Source organism: Heliangelus exortis, chromosome Z (assembly GCF_036169615.1).
Source record: "Heliangelus exortis chromosome Z, bHelExo1.hap1, whole genome shotgun sequence".
NCBI lineage: Eukaryota > Metazoa > Chordata > Aves > Apodiformes > Trochilidae > Heliangelus > Heliangelus exortis.
This window is the reverse complement of record NC_092454.1, coordinates 31,955,449-31,976,772: the sequence shown is the minus strand read 5'-3', so window position 1 is coordinate 31,976,772 and position 21,324 is coordinate 31,955,449. Positions and strand designations below refer to the sequence as shown.

The window sequence follows — 21,324 nt, the reverse complement described above, 5'->3', positions numbered from 1 at the left end:
GGAAATATGTCCCTAAAAAGCTGTTTGTTTCCCTGTGTTTCCTTTCAGTGGGTGTTTCAATGACAGCTATGCTAAATGCACTTCTGTTGGAAGGAAGTCTTTCTTGTCTGAAGTGTCTGAAGACCCACCCATACTTGAGCCTGCACTACCCAGGTGATCACCTGGATGTCTGAAGTCTGACCTTTATTCAATTACATATTAATATCCATAGTAGAACAAACAACAAAGAGAGAACAGAAAAATAAGCATATCTATTGCAATTGTATGTCTATAGCAATAATTTATTCAGTAATTGTGTTGGTACTATCTTTGTTGCCTTTACTTTGCAATTTTTCTATAAAGTGGCAGACCAGAAGAGATTGTTTAAGCAGAGAAACTGTGGTAGAGGTAGAGCAGAAGTGGAAAAAATATATATCCCTCAGTTTATTTGTTAATATTCAACTCTAGGTTACCTCAGTCAGAATATGTGAGTTGTGGATTTATTGGTATCGTGTGTAGAGGATGAACTGTTTTAGGGTAGTAGCAGGATTAGATCAATACAGTGATTCATGACCAAAGGCTGTGTTGTTTTCAGGGAGAGCTCATCACTGGAAGCAATATAGCTGCTGCCTCATGGAGCAGCTTGTTTCACACTGTGACAGCTGGGGTATTTTTACATGTTGTTTCCAAGACTGGGATGCCAGGGGTTTCAGTGCAGGCTCCATCTACATTTGGCAATAGCTCCAGGCTGGTGAGGCTGATAAGCTCCCACAGCCAAAATGGACCTGTCTCTTGATGAAATGACTTTTTTGGTACCGCTTCCCATGCCTTGGTCTTCATCCAGGAAACTGATTCAGTGGACTGCAGTGTCACATGAGTACATAGGCCCTGGCTGGTCTACTGAGTCAACTGGATGAGGAGCATTTCCCAGGGGAGCACTGCAGCAGGTGTGCAGTGCCATTTCTGTGACTCTGCTGGGGCCATTTTGGCCAGACTAACACTGTCACTGGTGCATTGGGATGCAGTATGTAGTATGTATGCAAAGAATACCTTTGAGAGAACTAGCCTTCTGTCAACCAAACATTGCTCAGATTTGTTCAAGCCTGCCAATAAGTTTGACTGGATGCAAACAAGCCTTCTGTTTGCTCAATGGCCTGTGCTGACTACTGTTCCCTTGATTGTAGTGTTATCCATACCACACAAGCTTTTCCCACTGCTTGTTAATGTAGCAGCTCCCCTGTTAATTCCAAGTGTGGATTGTGTTTTGACTGGATTTGTACAACCTTCGATGCAAGATACTCATTGAATGTAGATGGTTTTGGATACATTTTTAGACATTAACTTATCTTACAATTTTCTTTTTCCTAAGGCTTTTTTTTTTGGTGTGTGTAAGGTACACTCACTGATAGACACCTCTAAAAAAGTTATCTATTCTGTTTCTCTATCTGTGTCTTCTCGGTCACTTTTATACCTTCTCAAAAATTCTCATGCCCTTCCTAAGTTGTTCTTCCTTTACTAGTGTCTTCACAGGTCAGACTTTTCTTTTTCTTTTTAAGTGATACCTATCTCACCATTTTTTTTTCTTTTTTTTCTTTTTTTTTCTTTTTCTCATTCCCTTCACAGGACACATCCCAAGTCTCTCCATCTTGTGGATAGGCTGTGGTTCTAATTTGAAGACTGGCTGATCTATGACTCATTGGGTAGGGTCAAGGAAGTAACTGCAAGGTCAGCTGTCTGTTGCTGAAACACTTCTCAGTATTTCAAGATTTAAAGAGCACAAGAACTATTACATGCCTTAGCCAAATATCAAAGCCTGCACAGAAACTGATACATCGAGAAACAGTGAGATGGAGATTCCATATTTCTTAATATTTTTATTGCTAATGAAGGATTATGTCATGTTACTGTGTTCAGAGCAAAACTATAGCAACAGTCTTCTAAACCGTGTACAAAGAAGGCAGAAATAAGGTATGTGCTTTTGATGACACAAAAGATGTATTTTTTCCATTCTAAAGTACTATCTCACTTATTTCACTGTCAGCTCTTGTAGCTTAAGTCTGCTATGAATCACCTGCTACAGGAAACCCAGGTAACTATTTGGCAAAACTGTGTATGTTGGAGGGGCAGACATATCAAACAATAAAAATATCTGAGACCTGTCAGATGTGGTAGTGGCGATGAACACACTTTTTACTACTGATGTTTGTGCACAATAAGGTGACCCAACAGTAAGGACTTTTGATGCAGATCCTTCAGGCATGTGACCATACTTCAAAACAGTCATCATCAAAAAAGATCAAAGTGAAATTGCTATCTCCTTCAGGCTTGAAGACACAGTTAAAAATTTAAATCCACAGTTTATGGTTTTCCCTGTTTTCCTCCTCCATTGATAACCAATTCGGTAGGATTTCAGTGAGGGCACTGGAAACAGAGCAATGTAAAACGAGTATATGAAGTCTCAGCCAAGCCCAGCTGCTGTAATTAATGCTCATAGTTACTGGCAGTTATAAGTGATAAACAAAAATAGCTGAAAAATGCCATTTCATTTATATCAGAAAATTAAACAGTATTCTAATTGAAAAACTGTTTTAAAGAAAATCAAAACAAAAGCAGTTTTTGGACAAGTTTCCAGTGAAAAACTATTTTTTGGAAACATTGGACCCAAAATCTTGCATTAAACTCACTTTCTTTCTCTGGTTAGGTGTAAATCAGTAATTTTTAAACAAAGAATGATTTTCTAATGAGTAATGAATGGGCTTATTTAATCAAAGCTACAACCAGAAAATTTTAGGCATTCATGCTAAATTGTCAGGGTCCCTGGGGCCTTGCCATCATCCCCTCTCACCTCATCCTCTCTCATCCTTCCTCTGACCCAAGGCCTTTCCCATCTGCCCATGGCCCAGGACACCACATCAGCCCCCTGGGCCATCAGGGGGGATGGTCTGAAGCAGGTTTGGTCTGCAGTTCCCCCTTGCCAGGCCATGGGGCAGTACTAACACCAAGCAGGAATACTGCCTTCAGTCCCAAGATGTGGGGATAAAAAAAGTGATCCACCATCAGCAAGTGAGAGCAGAATTTGCTGCAAATCAGTCAATCAGGGCAACTGCATTGTGAGCATGTGTGTGCATATTTTTCTATTTATTTCTCACACTTGCATGGACTTGGGGAGGAAGAGATAGTCTATACAAGAGGAATGCATACTATGTTTTTTTTTTTTAATCTTCTAGCCCTTTTCTGAGAAAAATGCAATAGTGTGAGTAATACCTAGCTATGTCACACTTTCTTGGTGTAAATGAGATGCTGCCCTGGTGTTGTTGTTTCTCATCCCATGTTGAGTCATGCAGTGTAGATACTTTATCCTGCCTGTGTCTCTGCTGTTAGACTGCAGATCATGTTATCACTTTATAAATATAGCATATTAGTACATTTGGAAGTCTAGTCACGCTGAGGGGTTCAAACAGGTCTGGCTGTCCATGAGCTATGCTGCTGCTATAAACAGCCTCAGAGTCCCAAATTGAATAACCACAGAACACATTCAGGAGCACTGGACGCTCGTGTTCTTTAGTAGTAGGTAAGTGACAGTTTTGCTGATTATTACATTTCTTCAGATATGTGGGGTCAAGGTGGCAAGTGGTAGTGAAAGCGAGAAGTCGTTATCTGGTCTTGGTTGCTGCTACCTTGTTGTGGATTTTTAAATGCTAATGTAGGTGGAAAAAGTAGTAGTAAACACCAAGCTTTAGTTCCAGGTGATGTGTTTGCTGGAAACCTTTAAATATAGTAAGAGTCATCCCGTATATTTGTTCCTCTAAATAGATTTACACCTGTGACAAATCCAAACTTTATAATTTTAGTCTCACTCCATGACTTAGTTGTAATAAGCTCTTGCTATTACATCTCAAGGACATATGCTGCTGTGGGAACGATTTTCAATTAAAAAATGGTTGGAGTGGTTGGTCATTTATCTTTTTGTCTGTCAAGATTTAGAGTGGAATTTAAAAAGAGTTATAGAACATCATCTTCTGAAGGCCACTTACAGCTAACCTAAATGGTATAGGAAAACTAGCCTGCTAAATCTTTTGTGAACAAAGTCTGTAATTTAAAGCCAAATATTGCCATTATTGTTGTTGTTGTTGCTGCTGTAAGTATTTATATGCTGTCTGTATCTGACATGTTGCTAAAAGATACCTACCAACTCTCTTTTTCTCGATAGTAGCTAACTGAGCACCATTTCCAGGATCAGTGATGGATAGTTATGCACATTAGCCGGACAGGGAGATCCTACCGGAGAGTTTCATCCACTTTGCTCTTCTCAGACAGAAGATGGGAGTGGAGAACTAAATCTAAGGAGGATATCCATGCCAGATCTTTCTCCTCTCCACAGTCATGAGAAGCTTTTCTGGGAAAGGCAAAAAACACAGCTGTGGTGAGGGAAGAAACCTAATAAAACACAGATGCCACCTCCTGACTGTGTGGTGGGGTTTGGAGCATTTGAGCTAAAGTAATTTGCCTGCTGGAGTAGCTGAAATCTGCATCTTCTCTTGTTTATCTAAATTGTCTGCTGTATCTTCTTAAATACCATAATCTGACTATTTAGTAACTGGATATGGGCACTTTACATTTTACTCATGATATGAACAAAATTATCTTTAAAAATGGAGTACACTAAGAGGCTTGATGCCATAGGTCAGACATGGGTTTTTGTTCTGCAAGAGGAAGATGGGAGGTGATAGGACTAGATTTTTAGATAAATACATTGAAAATTGGATGTTTAGGAGCAAATGGAAGTGATCAAAATTTTGAGAGTCTTTGACTAGCCTCAGTTAGGACAGAGAGACTAAAATAACATTTATGATGCTGTCATCCACATAGATAACTTCAGAGGCTGGACCTTGTATTCAAAATGTAACAGTAGCCTGACTTCTTGGGGATGGTCCAGGTGCACCAGCCTTAAGACAAATGAGAATAAGTGTTGGAAACTTTATGCTAAAAAAAACAAGTCTGAGAAACCTGAGACTGTAATTTTATGCTTAGTTAAGATAATCTAACTCTATATGAAAACCTCAGTGCTTTGTTTAATGGCACTGAGTGCAATTTTATTTGCCATGGGTCTTTATATGAGTAATTAAGTAGGATCACTCTAATCAATTTTTAGCACATGCTTTGGTTTTCCCAGGACTCTGCTGTCTGACACCTAAGACAATTTTTTTCAGTTGCTGACCATGGTTACATCTATAGATTTAATCACCTTTAAAAATATGTAATACACTTTTCAACTTGCTCTTGTTCCTTTGACAAGAAAGAACTTTAAAATACACGTCCATTTTGAATATATCAGCCCACTCCCAGTTTTATGAGAATTAGGCCTCTCTTCAGCAACACCCAGTAAAAAAAAAAAAAAAAGAAAGATTTATATCACAGATGCACAGACGTCAGTCCAGTATTTCATTAGCTACATTGTCAGTGGAAGAATCACTTTGAATAATTAATCAGCTCACTGAAGTGCTAGGGGAATACATCTGTAATAAATCCCCTTGCATATGTAACATCTATCATGCTTGATGACAAACATATTAGTGCTACAAGAGTTGAGGAAGTATAAGGAATATTGTAATTCAGCTGCTAATTAATCCATAATTAAAGACCTAATTAATGAATAACCTTATGAAAAATTGTCTAAAAACCTTGATGTGAAGAGTGCAGTGGTAAAGAGGAATCTTGTTTGTGAGACTGCTTAATTTACATTTAGAATACAAACTGATTAATGAAAACTGTCAATAAGATACTGTGCTGCATCATTAGACAAGTAGAAATATGCACCTGAAAATGTGTGGAAAGCAAACTCAGCCTTTGCATGACTGTATTCACATATATTTTTCGTGGATATTCGTGGTTATTTCAACTGGAAGTATAAGCTAGGGTTAAAAAAAGTTAAAAAAGAAATATTTGCTTTCTTAGCTCTAGTATGCAATCAATGCAAAGTTATTTATTAGTGTATGAGAGAAGCTAATGTTAGATTTTGTTTTTAAGAGGTTCTTTTATGAAATAACTAAAGCAGAAAACTCCAAAAGATTTTGATTCATCAGAGCATCCAGGATTAAACCCTGTGATATACAAAGACGCTAATTTCTGAAATTAACTTCAGTGGAAGCTGAAATAATTAATAGCTTGAAAGTGTCACTGTCTGTCTGTGCCTGTTTATCTAGGAGCTGGCTGGCTGAGACTGTGCTCTTGAGAGAGCAGAGGGAAATATTTTGAACTCCCAAAACATCTGGGCTCATATCCAGGTGTCAGGACTGTTTTCTCTAGCCCTGGATCAGCTTGTTCCTTTCCTCTTCTATTTATTTCATGGTGCAGCTGCATTTGCTGCATCTCTGTGGACTCAGGCCTTCAATGGGGGAATGGCTGTGATCCACAGTTTGGGTGTCCCATCTTGGATGCTCTCCAGGACCCAGCTGTCACATACATGCATGTATGAACTGAACCACAATCTCATTTCGATCCCTGATGTGAAACTGACTGTCAAATATGCACATTCAGCAAGCCTAGCGACAGATAAACCAGCCAAATTAACAGTTAGGATAATTCCCCACCAGTGTAGAGCAACAGGGGATTGTGAGTGGCACAATCAAGACTAGGAAGGGAGAAGCAGCTTCCCACTTTGCAGTCCCCTCCCACTCCCTGAGTGGCACAAAGACGCACTACCCCACTTTCAAGCTGTGCACAGTTAGCACAATACAGTTGTATACTACGAACATTGTCATGATTTCTATTGCTCTTTCAATCACAGCGTGTTTCTGTAATTTAATCTTTCCTTCATCACAAAAAAAGTGTTCAATTGCTATCCAAATGTCAGGCTTCCTTTGAATTATTTAAAGACTTGTGAGATAAATGACTTGATAATTCTGAAGCACAGTGTGAACAGGCTTATTTCCTAGGAAATTATTTGCAGGATTGGTAGGAAATATGCTCACCCACATTTTCCCCAATGAAATCCTGTCAGTAATATTAATAAAATGCAGTAGGTATCCCACAGTGATTAGCTGAAAGAAAAAGGACCCAAGTGAACAAGGCTGTTAAACAAACTGGAGAAACAAAATATTAATAATTTGGTAATTCATGTAAAGCAGCAACTGAAAGTATGCACAATGCTGTTATTGAGGGCAGCCAGGCCCCATATGAACTCAGGAGGCCTGTAAGAAAGACTTGTACTACCTGCATCTGCAGTATCAAAACTATGTTGTCTGTCCTGCAGGCTCAGGAGAAGACACAGATCTTGATGTACAAAATACACAGTCCACGGGGAAGTTTTGGGCCACATCTCATTATCAGGAAAATGGTGCCATCCAAACTTTGTGAAATCTACGTTGCGTCATTATGCTTAATATTCATGTCCATTTAAAAAAAAAAATAATCTGGGTTAAATCAACAGGACTGTTGAGGTTATTGGGTGACCTTCCTGTAATTTTAGATAGCAACACATTTTCATTTTTGCCTTGATGAATATTTCTAAAGCCTTAGTCACCTGGCAATCTTATCAGGATTTCTGGTTTTGCTCCTTCTGAAGAGATTAGTCCTGAGGAGTCACGATGGATGCCTTTCACCTCCTACCCAGGTTTCTCCTCTGCTTGTTTTTTACTGTTAAAGTAGTAAATTTTTTTACTATTATTTAAAGTATTAAAGAAAACCCATGATGCACAGCAGCCTAATCCAGTATGTGGATAAAAGCTGAATGAACTTTTCCAAACTGTGTGTCCAATAAATCAGTGTATCACTAAAGAATAGATCATTTAACCTGAAAGACACAAAAGTAGGGAACAAGTTAAGGGAAGAAAACACTTCCACAGTTTATTCAGATTTTGTGTTGATTAAGGCCATGTAGTTCCAACAAAGGTCAAGTGTCCAGCTGCCACTTCACTGTCAGTAATTTGGCTCCTGCAAGAGCCCTTCTATCCAAACACATTGCTATGAATAGGTCTATTAAAACAAATCAGATCCTTCAAGGTGACTGCTGGTTTGAAGCCTCTGTGAGGGAGTTGTCACTGGGTTTCTTGATTTGGGGAGCAGAGTTATTTTATGTGGTAAATAGTTCCCTGAAAATTATTAGTGAATATGCTTTAGAAAGGTGCAGCTGATTATAGATAATCCTTTCCACTGAGAATAAGGTCACCATTCTCATTACACTGATATTAATGGAGTTTTGACTAAGCTGTTGTCAGCAGTAGGTTCCAGATAGGTAGAGAAATATTTTTGCCTCATGGTGAGTGATAAAAGATAAAAAAGCAATGGGAGCAACTTTATGAACAGCAAAGACAGCAATTTACATAAACATTCTAAGATACAGAAGACTATGTAATAGAAAAATATTGTCTCTGACCAGCTCCTATACCGGTATTTAGATGTATTTGTGAAAGTGTTTCTTACTGAGACAATAGGTAATGTGGACATGTAGAAACCTTTCCTCTTGATCTACCTAAACATAGTCTTTTCTAGTCCATGCTGCACATTTTCCGGAGGATGTGGGCATTTCACTGGCTCAGAAGAAATAATTACTTTTCGTGTTACATATTACAGAGATGTATAGGTGAAAATAGGTAAAAGAGAAAAGTGACAGTTGTGCAGTTCCAAGAGGAAAAATGAAGATGGGAGAATAATTTCATCTTCCTCCTCAGCATTACAAACAGAAGGGCAGATAATAAATATCTGCAACTGAAGGATGTAGAGCTTGGAGAAAATTATCAAAGTAAGGGATGAAGAAAAAGTAATAGGTACAATCTTGAAAACAGACAGTGAAGGAAGCACTGGTCATATTTCAAGACTGCTTTTGAAATGATCAGTAAATAGTCCAACAGGGTTGTCTTCTGTCCTTTATTTATTTGAAGATTATGAAGGGTATAATAAATGTGGTACCTAGTGAAACCTCAAAAAAGTTTAAATACTTATTTTCCTTTTTTTTTCAGTTTTAATTTCATAAAAGCAAGACTTTTTAAAAGGCTTGCAGCTCATGTTTTATAAAACTTACTTTCAGTGGTCAAGTTCAAGTGTCATGCCTGCTAAAGGCAATAAGAGCTTTGTCATGGAATTCAGCAGGGAAAACGCTCCTGCAAGACACATTTCTGTGGTTTTAATGGAATGTGGAAAGCATGGTAAATTAAAATCCAGATCATCCTGGTTCTTAACTGCACAGGATCTAATATGTTGATACTAAGCCTTTGATTGTTGGAATGTAATTCCTCACATACCTTATCACTACTGTAGGTAAGCTTTCTTTGCTACAGAACTGATCACAAAATCACAGAATGCTAAGGGTTGGAAGGGATCTCTAGAGCCCACTTAGCCCAGCCCTGGTGCCAGAGCAGGGTCACCTAGGGCAGGCCACACAGGAACACATTTAGGCAGGTTTTGAAAGTCTCTAGAGAAGGAGACTCCACAACCTCTCTGGCAGCCTGTTCCAGTGCTCCATCATCCTCATGGTGAAAAAGATTTTTCTTATATTTACATGGAACCTCCTATGCTCCAGCGTGCACTCGTTATGCCTTGTCCTGTCATTGGTCAACACTGAGAAGAGCCTGCTTCCATCCTCCTCACCCTTATCATATTTGTAAACATTAATGAGGTTCATTAATGAGTCTTCTCCAAACTAAAGAGACCCAGATCCCTCAGCCTTTCTTCATAAGGGAAATGTTCCATTTGTTTAATAACCTGTGTGACTCTGTGCTGGACTCTCTCAGGCAGTTCTCTGTCCTTCTTGAGCTGAGTCTTTCAATGCCTTTCATGCTGTTCACTTATGTGAACACTGAAAATTACCAAATTCCACTGGAACAAGATAACTTGGATGCATAAAGATCAATACATGAGAACCCAAGAGTAAGTGCTTATGCATGATTTACAATAAATAAATTCTTTATGAGCTCTCTTCTTACTAATGTAACTAATACATACGTTGTTACAGATACAAAATCTTTACGTTATTTCCATCAGTGTTACTTAATCAAATTGGTATTTCTTTGCAACTGTCTCTTAATCTTGGAAAGTGAAGAAAAAGTGCAAGGAGTAAAAAAATGTTAACATTTAGCTGTTGCCATATATTTTCTGTAGAAATCTACTGTATGCTTTATTGATTACTGCCAGCACAAAGCCCTAGACAAATTAAATAAGATGGGAAGCATTATATGATAACATTTCTTATGACTTAATTTTTGCTTTTGCAGATAAGTTTATTGAAACATGATTATATAGTTCCTTATTCTTTTCATTGTTACATTCCTGAAGTGTTTATGATGTCTTGTTGTTGCAGGAGAACCTTAATATCAGTATGGGGCATCAGGTGGTAATATTTGACTTTTCTCTCATAAGAGGACTGTGGGAAACTCGAGTTAAGAAGAATAAAGAACGGCAGAGGAAAGAGAAAGAAAGATTAGAAAAAAGCTCATTGGAGAAGTAAGCCAACTTTTCTGCTGTTCATTTCAACAGAATCCATAATTAGTATCAATTAACATGTCATCTACTAAATGTTACTACATGATTCAGATTTTATTTTTGGGGTGATTTATTGTCTTTTTTTCTCAGATGACTGTAAGATCCATGCAGAACAAACTGCTTGTATTTCATGAGCCCCTGCTCTTTCCTATGTCAGTTGTGATTTACTAATGATGTATTTTACTTGTCTGGTGTATAGATTTAATTTGAAGAGCAATAGTATGCATTTTATACCTTTCAATTCTTTATATGCTATACAAAACTTTTAACTTTTTTTGTGGAATTCATGAAAACATGCAAATAAAATTCATTAGTAAGAAATTTTTTAGGTCTTTTTGTTGAATTGACAGGAGAAACAAAAGGAATTAAATAAAAGTAATTAAATAAAAAAAACATGGACAAAATTGCTTCTGAATAGGAGAGAGAGGATAGAATATAGAAATTATCAGAGGATTTCTTTTCTTGTTCACATATTACAGAGACTCTTGATTATAACGCTTACATCCACTAATCATGTTATTGTTTTATTATATTTAATTTATGGTTTCTTTAAGGAATATTTTGGTTTCTATATGTTCATTCCCACTAGAGACAGTGAAATCTTATATTGTGCAGGTACAGTTGGAAACATATGACTTATCATTTCCTCCCCCCTGAGAACAAAGCCACAAAAATAATTTTCTGTTTTAAAAAGATTATACACAGGTTTACACAGAGGTCTTGTTTAAGAGTATCATTGCACTGACCTTCATGTGGTGTTTTGCTTGTCTTAGGAGACACCCCACTCACATATTCTCACAGCCAGTGCATCTACACTGAAAATAAAGCAGCTGGGATAAAAGACCAGGGTAATACAAAGCATGATTGCCTTTTCTGCAAGACCTTTCTCTTCAAAACATGCATAGTCACAATCTTGGTTCTCTTGTCTCTACACAAACCCTGCATTACAAGCCATAATCCTAACAAACAAACAAAATCTTGTCTTTTAGGTTAAAATCTTTAGCAAGGATGAAGCTTCTCTTTGTTAAGAGAAGTAAGTTGAGAAGCAGAAAAATTCTTGCTATTATGAGTGTTACTCTTATGGAGGAAAAAAGAAGTGTAAAGATTTGGGACTGAATTTGCTCAAACCTTAATTCAGTTCTTGATGCTACATCAAGAAATGGCTTTGAGCAATTCTAATGTTGATCATGGAATCATAGAATCATAGAATTGGCTGGGTTGGAAGGGACCTCAGAGATCATCAAGTCCAACCCTTGATCCACTACCGCTGCAGTTACCAGACCATGGCACTGAGTGCCACATCCAGTCTCTTTTTAAATACCTCCAGGGATGGAGAATCCATTACTTCCCGGGGCAGCCCATTCCAATGCTTGATCATTCTCTTGGTAAAGAAATTCTTTCTAATATCCAACCTAAACCTCCTCTGGCAGAGCTTAAGTCCATACCCTCTTGTCTTACTGAGAGTTGCCTGGGAAAAGAGACCAACCCCCACCTGGCTCCAACCTCCTTTCAGGTGGTTGTAGGGAGTGATGAAGTCTCCTCTGAGCCTCCTCTTCTCCAGGCTGAACAGCCCCAGCTCCCTCAGCCTCTCCTCATAAAATCTGTGCTCGAGTCCCTTCACCAGCCCAGTTGCCCTCCTTTGGACCTGATAAAGCTTTGATAGAGCAGAGAATTCTCTATTGCTGTCTATGTTAGCTAGTGGCTTTTGGAATGCCATTACAGCCTTCTTCATAAAATTTATATTACGACTAAGAATCACATCTGTAACTTCTAATGGTGCATGCAGTCTTCTTCACAACAGATGAAAGGTAAATGCCAATGTGGTCCTAAATGTCAACATGCTGCTGCCACGTTTTGTTTGTTTTTTGGTTTTCTGTGAGGCAGAAGATAACATCTGTGCCCATAAATACACAAGAAAATCAGAAGTGCCAAGCATGAGGAACCTCTATATGAAAGAGGGAAAAAGGGTAACATTCTGTGCTCTCAAGTAGGTAATTTCAGCTCTCGTGTCTTTTTTTTCTCAGTAGTTTAGGTTAATCCTAATTTTTTACTGTGACGTTTTCCATAAAAAACGTATATTCTCCCTGTCATTTTTGCCTTATGTTATTAGCCTGTAACCGTTCGTCCAGCTGAAAGAGTGGAGCGTGACTACCTGTTCTACTCCTTTCTACCAATAAGGTTCAAAGATATTCTGTTATGTTATATTCCTGTACCAAATAGAGATGGGGAATTTGGGATATGAGGCAGAGAAGTAAAGGTTCGAAGTGGGTGCTCAGGATTCACAAATTTTTGTATTCTTCCTTTAGCTTGCAATTTGTATATGGTACTTTGTCTTATACATGTCTTCATTCAATCAGATTGCTCTTCAGTTAGTCCTATTTAGATCTCCTAGAAAAAAGAAGGAAATAAATTAGAGTTTATTTCTTGAATGTGAGTGATCAATATTTTGTCCACTGAAATTAATAGCAAAGTTCATGTGCATTTGTAGAATGTGTAAAGATGGTAGTATAGTGGCCAAGGTCAGAAAAATACTAATGAGAAAATGTAAAACTCAGTTAGAAGGAAAATCTTCTCTTTTATGAGGTGTGTAGTGACCACTACCTTTGGGTCCTTAGGTCCAAAAGATCAGATCACAAGTTATTTCTTAGGTGCTTTTCAGTGCTTCCAAAAGCTGGTCCAGAAACTTGACAAGATTTTGCTTGAAAGCGTAGATAAAACTGTAAATGTAATTAAATGCTTAGCAGAAATAACATTTCCCTATAGAAACACATTTCATTATTTTAGGGAGTGTTGTGTGTTACCAAATTCTGCTGTTTTCCTCAGAGACTAAAATTTTACCACTGCCAGTCACTTCCACTGAAATCGATACAAGTACTTAATGTCAAATCACAGTAGGAAAGCATTTTTGCAAATTCTCGTAACAAACCATTGTAATTCCAAAAAGACATTCAAAGAAAGCGTATTCTGAACTGAGTATATTTACTTTAGCCAACAGCCAGAGTGAGTTCCCCAATAGTTTTGAAGTTAATGGTTTCTCTGCAAATATACTTGTGTAACAAACGAGTTTGGTTTGGAATATGGCCTGCTGAGGCTGCTTTCCTTTTTCCTTTTTACTGCATGTGGGGTCAGTAAGCAGTCACATGCAAGATATTTCTCTTTTTTTGGCTGAAGATTTTCTAAGAGTAACACCTCAAAAATTGCAAAGCTTGAGCTATATTTGCATTAATGGTGAGTTCTGGTAAAGATCCATGGAATTGACAGTTCTAGAACATATGTTTAAGAAACTGGCCAGTGAGAGCAGATTCTGGAGATCAGCCTGCTGAGAATATTGTGAGAGAATCATGTCTGGCTCTGAGATACTTGTATCAGGTCATTTTGGATGGAATTAATTCAGTTCTCTTTCTACTTTGGTTTTGTGGGACTGTGGGAGTACTGCAGTTTAAGGAACCCCTACTTGTGGTGGGCACATAAAAAACACCACCTGAATATAAAAAAGAAACAGTCTAGTGTTGTGTAAAAGTAATTTCATTTTGTGTCATGTCCTTTGTCTCATCAGAGAAACCCATTCTAAATCTTCCATGAAACACAAACTGTTACAAAAAATGTACACAGTTCCATAGTTGACCACGTGTTTGTGAAAGTCTGTATTATGGAAAGAAGTTCGTTTTTACAGTACTGTTTTGTATTTGATCTTTTGATTCTGGTTTTGGTGAACAATCTTGCAACTTGATATTCTGAGTGCTGTCAGACAAACTTGATGTGATATAATTTTCCTTATTATTTTTTCCTTTCTACATTTCCTTTTTTTTGGAAAGGGAATGAGAGTGATAGTTTACAGTTAGATTTTTTCTGAAGGGCCGCAACATGTTTATCTTCTGTGTGAAGAGCAAGTAAGGTAAAAATTGAAGGCTGACAAATCAAGCATAGAAGTCAGGAAATGCCAGAGCTGTTTGCCCTGACTAGCTATATATGCTGTGAAATGGAACAACCTTCCATGTCCACCAGTCAAACATGCAGCAAAGAGGGAAGTTTATTCAGTCACCTCTTCCAGTATGTCTCTTCTCCAAAATTTTCCTCTCAAAGAGGAGCTTTGGCTAGCTAAACATGTATGTATCACTTTCCTGAGCTATGTACTTCCTGAATGTTAAAAGTGAAAAGAAAACTTACACCCTACAGATGAAAAATACCGTTCTCCTGAGAGTTTACACGTTTGTTTAATAAAATAATTTGTCTCTATCTCTCAGTCAAACTTCTGTGTCATGACATTATTGGTACTTGAGCTAAGATTTTCTGAGGATTATTTTCTTTGTTCCATTCAAAGCCCAATTCAGAACTTTTTCTAAGCAAGAATTAAACTCAGGTTGGGAGTCCTTAGCCTCTAACACAAATTATAGGCAGCAAGTCAGAAGTAGATCTGTAGCATTAATAAACATTTTAGTTATTTGCTTTTCTTCCTAGGCATTTAATATAATGCACATAGGTGTGCTGAAAGTTACAATCTGCTGCTTAGCCTCAATTCTTAATAACCCATGGAAAATCCAAGCAGAAGGTACTGAAATTAAATAAGTCCAATTCAATTTGGAGAAAATGTTACGTCCCCATGAGGAATATTAATCTGGGCTGAGCTCCAGTTTAACTGTGCTGCTCTTAAAAAATACCATAGGATTATTTACTTATCCTGTGTGGCTGGTGACTCTGATTTAAACATCATCCAGGAGTACCAGATGGTGTGGCAATGTAGTGTCCTGGCTATTTCTGCTGTACTTCTTTAAAGGAAACAGTGCCATCAAAGGAAACGCAAATCCTTTACTTAAGAAACGGCTTTTCCTCAAGGCTGTCTGATCAATCAGATGTTGAGCATCAGGAAACTGCATATGGAAGAACCCTTCAAAGTAACTTGAGTGTCTCTGAAATCCTTAGTGATACAAACTTGTCGTTTTCCAAGCTGGTTCCTTCTTCAAAGGGTTCAACTACTGAATTTATTGTTCAGTAATTCTTTGCATCAGGTTGATTAGATTTGTTGTTTTACAGGAGACTAAAATGCCAAGTAAGAAAATCCCATATCCTCAGAAGGAAATTTTTATATTAAATATTTTTATTATATGTTATTAAATCTCTTTTCTACAGATATACTCCAATAGTGAAATAATGTTTGGCAGATGATTAACTGACGATAAGCTCAGAACTAATCAAAATGGAAATACTTGAAAATTCCATTTCCCTGGTGATCCAGTTTCATATCTTTAGTGTATTACCTTGAAAGCTTCCTGAAAAACAGCAATGTGTTGGGAAATAACTTGCCAGAATTAATGTTTCCTCTATACCATTTACAGTTTGCTTTAGTGACAGGTGTGCTTTTGTTTTGCTTTTTACAGATACAAAGGTATGAAAAATAACATTTTTTTTGACCAATATAAGCAATCAACCTTTTTAAAATTTTTTGGATGATTTTTTCCATGATTAAATTGGAAATACTGGAATAGCTGGAGGGGTTGGAATCTTAGATCTCACCTGGGATTTATGTCTAGAAATTTCACTTTTTTTCTCTTCAAACTCCCACCTAAATTATGCTTTCCTATCCTAACACCTACTTTTTGAATACTGAAAATGGCAGTTGATTCCATAATATGACAGCAACTGTTTGATCAAACTTCGGAGGAAGATCAAAATATTTCATTGCTGAAAAGTAATAAAAAAATAAACTTCAGGAGGGCTACGATTTTGTAATCAACTTATTTGTTCTTCATATGTGTTCCTGGAACATCAGGAGCCTTTAAGGTGCCAAGACCAGAAATAGAATGTACCTAAAGGTAAATTACTATTATATTTAAAGGTTAATTTTATTTGTGTGGATTTGCTTGTTTGTTTGTTTGCTGCACTGGTTTAGATGACTTTCCTGTCTTTCCTTATGATTCATTCAATAGACTACAGGTACCACGTAGAATCCTAGAATGTTAAGGGTTGGAAGGGACATCCAGAGATCATCAAGTTCAGCTCTCCCACTTAACCAGGATCATGTAGAGCATATTACACAGAAATGCATCCAAGTGGGTTTTGAAAGTCTACAAAGGAGACTCCACAACCTCTCTGGGCTGCCAGTTCCAATGCTCATCACCCTCACAGTAAAGAAGTTTCTCTTCATAGAATCATACAATTTTCAGGCTTTGAAGGGACCTTTAAGATCATCCAGTTCCAACCCCCCTGTCATGGGCAGGGACATCTCCCACTAGATCAGGTTGCTCAGAGCCCCATCCATACTGGCCTTAAAAACTTCCAGGGATGGTGCCACCTCTCTGGGCAACCTGTTCCAGTGCTTCACCATCCTCATGGTTAGGCATTTATTTCCAACATCTAATCTAAGTCTACCCTCCTCTAGTTTGAATCCATTCCCCCTAGTTCTATCACTATCTGACACCCTAAAAAATCATCCACCAGCTTTCTTGCAGGCCACCTTCAGATACTGGAAGGCTACAATAAGGTCTTCTCAGAGTCTTCTCCTCTCCAGATTGAATAACCCCAGCTCTCTCAGTCTGGCTTCATAGGAGAGGTGCTCCAGCCCTCTGATCATCCTCATGGCCCTTCTCTGGAGACGCTCCAGCACGTCCATGTCCCTCCTGTGAAAGGGGCTCAAGACCTGGATGCAATACTCCAGGTGGAGTCTCAGGAGAGCAGAGCAGAGGGGGAGAATCAGTTCCATGGACCTGCTGACCATGCTTCTCTTGATGAAGCCAAGGATCTGGTTGGGTTTTTGGGCTGCAAGTGTACACTGATGGCTCGTGCTGAACTTCTCATCTGTCAGCACCCCCAAGTCCTTTTCCTCAGGGCTGCTCTCAAGCAGTCACTGCCCAGCCTATTCAGTGCTTGGGATTGCCTCGACCCAGATGCGTGACCTTGCACTTGGTCTTCATGAGTTGAACTTCATGAGGGCATGGGCCCACCTCTCCAGCCTGTTAAGGTCCCTCTGGATGGCATCCCTTCCCTCCAGTGTGTCAGCTGCACCACACATCGTGGTGTCAACAGTGAACTTGCAGAAGGTGCACTCAGTGCCACTGTCCATGTCACCAACAAAGATGTTAAACAGGACCAGTCCAAATATTGATCCTTGAGGGACTCCACTTGTCACTGGCCTCCACTTGGACATGAATGCATTGACAGCCACTCTTTGGGTGAGGCCATCAAGCCAGTTCTTAATCCACTGAGTGGTTCATTGATCAAACTCATATTTTACCACATGACATCCCCAGAATAAGATGTGGGACTGTGTTGAAGGCTTTGCTCAGGTCCAGAGAAATGATGTTGGTTGCTCTTCCCTTGTCGATGGATGTTGTGACCTTCTCATAAGAGGCCAGAAGGTTTGTCAGGCATGATTTGCCCTTGGTGAATCTGTGTTGATTATACCCAATCAAATCTTCATTACTCTTCATAATTATTCTGCTCCAGCAGTGCCTCCAGAAGTCTGCACTCCATGATCTTACTGGGAACAGAGATGACATTGACCAGCCTATAGTTCCCTGAATCCTCCTTCTTTCCCTTTTTAAAAAAGGGGTTCTGTTTTCCCTTTTCCAGCCAGTGGGGTCTTCACCGGACTGCCATGACTTTTGGCAGTTTATAATAGACAGCAGTTTAGAAAACACATCTGTCAGTTCTATCAGTACCAGTGAGTCCCATGGACTTGGACACTTTCAGGTTCTTCAGATGGTCATGAATCTGATCTTCACTTTTCTCAGGGATAAACAGCCCCTCTTCTCTCAATTGTTCTTCATAGCAGAGATGTTCAAGTCCCTCAGTCATTCTCATAGCTCTGTTGGACACACTTCAGTAGTTCCCTCTCTCTATTGAACTGGGGAGTCCAAAACTGGATGCAGTATTCTAGGTGTGGTCTCACCAGGGCAGAATAGAGAGGCAGGAGAACCTCCCTCGATCTGCTGGACATACTTTTCCTGATGCACCTTGGGATACCATTGGCCGTCTTGTCTACAAGGGCAGATTATCGACCAATGTCCACTAGGACTCCAAGATCTTTCTCCATGGAGCTGCTTTCCAGCAGGATGCCCCCTAACCTGTACTGGTGGTTGGTGTTATCCCTACCCAGGTGCAGGGCTCTGCACTTGCCCTTACTGAAATTAATGATGTTGACCTTTGCCCAGCTCTCCAGCCTGTCCAGATCTTGTTGGATAGCAGCCACGCCTTCTGTGTATCATCCACCCCTCCCAGATTTGTATCATTAGCAAACTTGCTGAGGTTACACTCCATCCCCTCATCCAGGTCATTATTGTTGAATAGTGAACAAAACTGGACCCTGTACTGATCCCAGGGTAACACCACTGGCCACTCACCTCTAGCTTGACTTTGTGACAATGATCACAACCCTCTGGGATCTGTTCTTGAGCCGGTTACCAATGTGCATTACATTCCAATTGGCTGTTCCACATTTCTTGAGTTTTGTTATTAGGATGTTATGTTTTGACAGTGTCAAAAGCTTTACTGACGTCAAGGTATATAACATCCATTGCCCTCCCTTCATCTACCCATTTGGTCGTTCCTTTGTAGAAGGACAGTAGGTTGATCATTTCCCCCTTAGTACATTCATCTTGACTACTACTGATAACATTTTTCTTTCAAGTAGTTAGAGATAGCCTCCGGAATGAGCTGTTCCATCATGTTTCCATGTTTCCACTGGTCTGCTGTTGCCTGGGACTTCCTTCTTGCCCTTTTTGAAGACTGCAGTGACACTGGCTTTCTTCCAGTCCTCAGGCACCTCTCCCATTCTCCATGATTTTTCAAAAGTAGCATCAGCCAGCTCTCTCAGCACATGTGGATGTGGATGCATCCCAGGGTGGGCCATGGATTTGTGTGTTTTCAGTTTATCCAAGCAATCTCTAACCCAATCCATGCTGAGCAGTGGAGAGTCTTCCTCCTTCCAGTTATGCCCCCTTACTTCTAGTGACTGGTTTTCCTGAGGACTGGTATTTGCAGTAAAGACTGAGGCAAAATCTTTTTCTCATTGATGTATTTGAAGAAACTCTTCTTATTTTCTTTCACTTCCCTAGGCAGACTTAAGTTCCACCACATACATGGTGGAAATTCCACTTCATTTGAGGGTTGCCACCAAAGGAAGACTTAAGATGTTACTCATTTTCATAAAGATGCTTTAAGGAGTATTATCATCTCAGTTTTTGAACAATAACAGGGTTGAGGGACAACTGTGTAACAGACTAGATTCCTTTGACTTGATCTCAATTGTAACCTGCAATTTACCACTTGGGAATCTTTGCTTAATGATAACAACTTCATGCAAGTCACACCTCCACAACAGGAAGGCTCCTATTCATTCAATTGTTTAGCATGTATCCCAAGGATACAAGCTGGGATTGTAAATTGTTAAACTCTCTATATTTAGGATATATCAGGCTTTTATGAATAAAATTGTACTGTACAAAATTATGCATGTTTGTTGCTCCATCATTAACTCACTTTCCATCTCTTCAAAATGTTCTTCTACATGGTACTTACCCTGGTGACCTTTAGGTAGGCATTCTTTAAAAGCTTAACAGAGTGTGTTGCTGTCATTTAATGTTTAAGTAAAGCAGATATTTAACACAGGATTTCCTCATCAATGCATGATATTAACGTTAAATTTCTAACCAGATTTACTTACTAATGTCTGTTTGAGGTCAGTATTTCACTGATTGATATGTTAAAGCTGTTTTTGTTATGTGCATTTTATTTTACTTGGTTAACGATGTATCATGACCTCTTGAGATTTGAGTTTTGTATGTGCTATCAGTAAAGTGGCAGAGAGCAATTTATCCTCACATCTTTAATGGAGCTCCCTTCCTGCCATTTGCTGTTCCTTGTTGTGAGAGAGTAAAATTTTATACCTTAGACATCTTCTCTCATGTTCCTGGGGTCTACCTGACAGAGCCAGCACTGAGATGCAGTAGAGTGACTCAGTGTCTTACTTTTTTAATACAAATTTAGACTTTTTGACCTCTTCTTCTCATTTGTTAAGTTTCTAACAGTCTGATAATTTATGAGGGGAAAGAGTAATTTTTGTACGTGAGTGAAGAGCTCTGAAAAAAAAAATTTTGAGACAAGCTTTCTCAGTTCATTGAGTTACACACTGGTATAAAATATTTATTGCTTTGGTACAAAAAGAAAAATTCTGTAGAAATTAGAGGGCAGTAATGCAGTTTCACAGAGGGATAGAAAAGCTGCTAGGACTGGAGGAGGATTTGAGTAACAGCAATACAACAGTGGTAAGAAAAGATAGAATTACAAAGTTTTAGAAAAAAAACCCAAAACTACAGTTCTGCTCTTTTTTGGTTCCAGCCTTTTTAGTTTCAAAGTTTGATGTTCTATTTCTTTGGAATTCAATTAATTTTGTTTTTCCTCTGCCCACTTCACCTCACATAGTAACACAGAGATTTTACAGCTCACTAGCTGTACTGTTAGATTAGTTTTGGAAACAAGATGAGCAGGTGGGTTGGGTCTGTTTATGTTATTTATATTTTTTATATAGAGTATGAAAGTATTGTTTTCTAGTTTTTTCTAGTGATCTCTTGTTATTGCATTGTGTGTTTGTTGTTCCTTAGTGGTCTCTGGGGTTCAAATGGCAGATTGAACAGACAAGATCAACAGTAAAAATTAAACTAGCTCATGTGTCAAAGCACCTGAAAGACGTGTTTCAACTTTCAACTGTCTGCTAATATGGAAAATTCTGTCATCTACATGCTTCCAGGCTGTAGCTGGAAGGAATACCCTTTGGTAGGGCTGCTTAGATGTCTCTCCCTCTGTAACCAGAAGTATCAGATGCAGCATGTTGAAGCATTACAAAATGATGTAAGGAGCTTTGGCAGCCCTAACCTA

The 21,324-nt window shown here is 38.7% G+C and overlaps 1 protein-coding gene across 2 annotated transcripts in view; it reads left to right on the top strand.

Moving 5' to 3' along the window:
• Window positions 1-3,400: 3,400 nt before the first annotated feature.
• Window positions 3,401-21,324, top strand: part of LRRC2 (leucine rich repeat containing 2) — a 62,484-nt gene continuing 44,560 nt past the window's right edge. The window contains exons 1-3 of one of the 2 annotated variants that reach the window (XM_071730177.1): window positions 3,429-3,550; window positions 7,232-7,315; window positions 10,274-10,416. In XM_071730177.1, coding sequence (XP_071586278.1) covers window positions 7,256-7,315; window positions 10,274-10,416 — 203 coding nt within the window. In that variant the 5' untranslated portion in view covers window positions 3,429-3,550; window positions 7,232-7,255. Of the gene's footprint in view, window positions 3,551-7,231; window positions 7,316-10,273; window positions 10,417-21,324 lie in introns of both variants that reach the window. The other variant, XM_071730178.1, reaches the window with a different exon arrangement.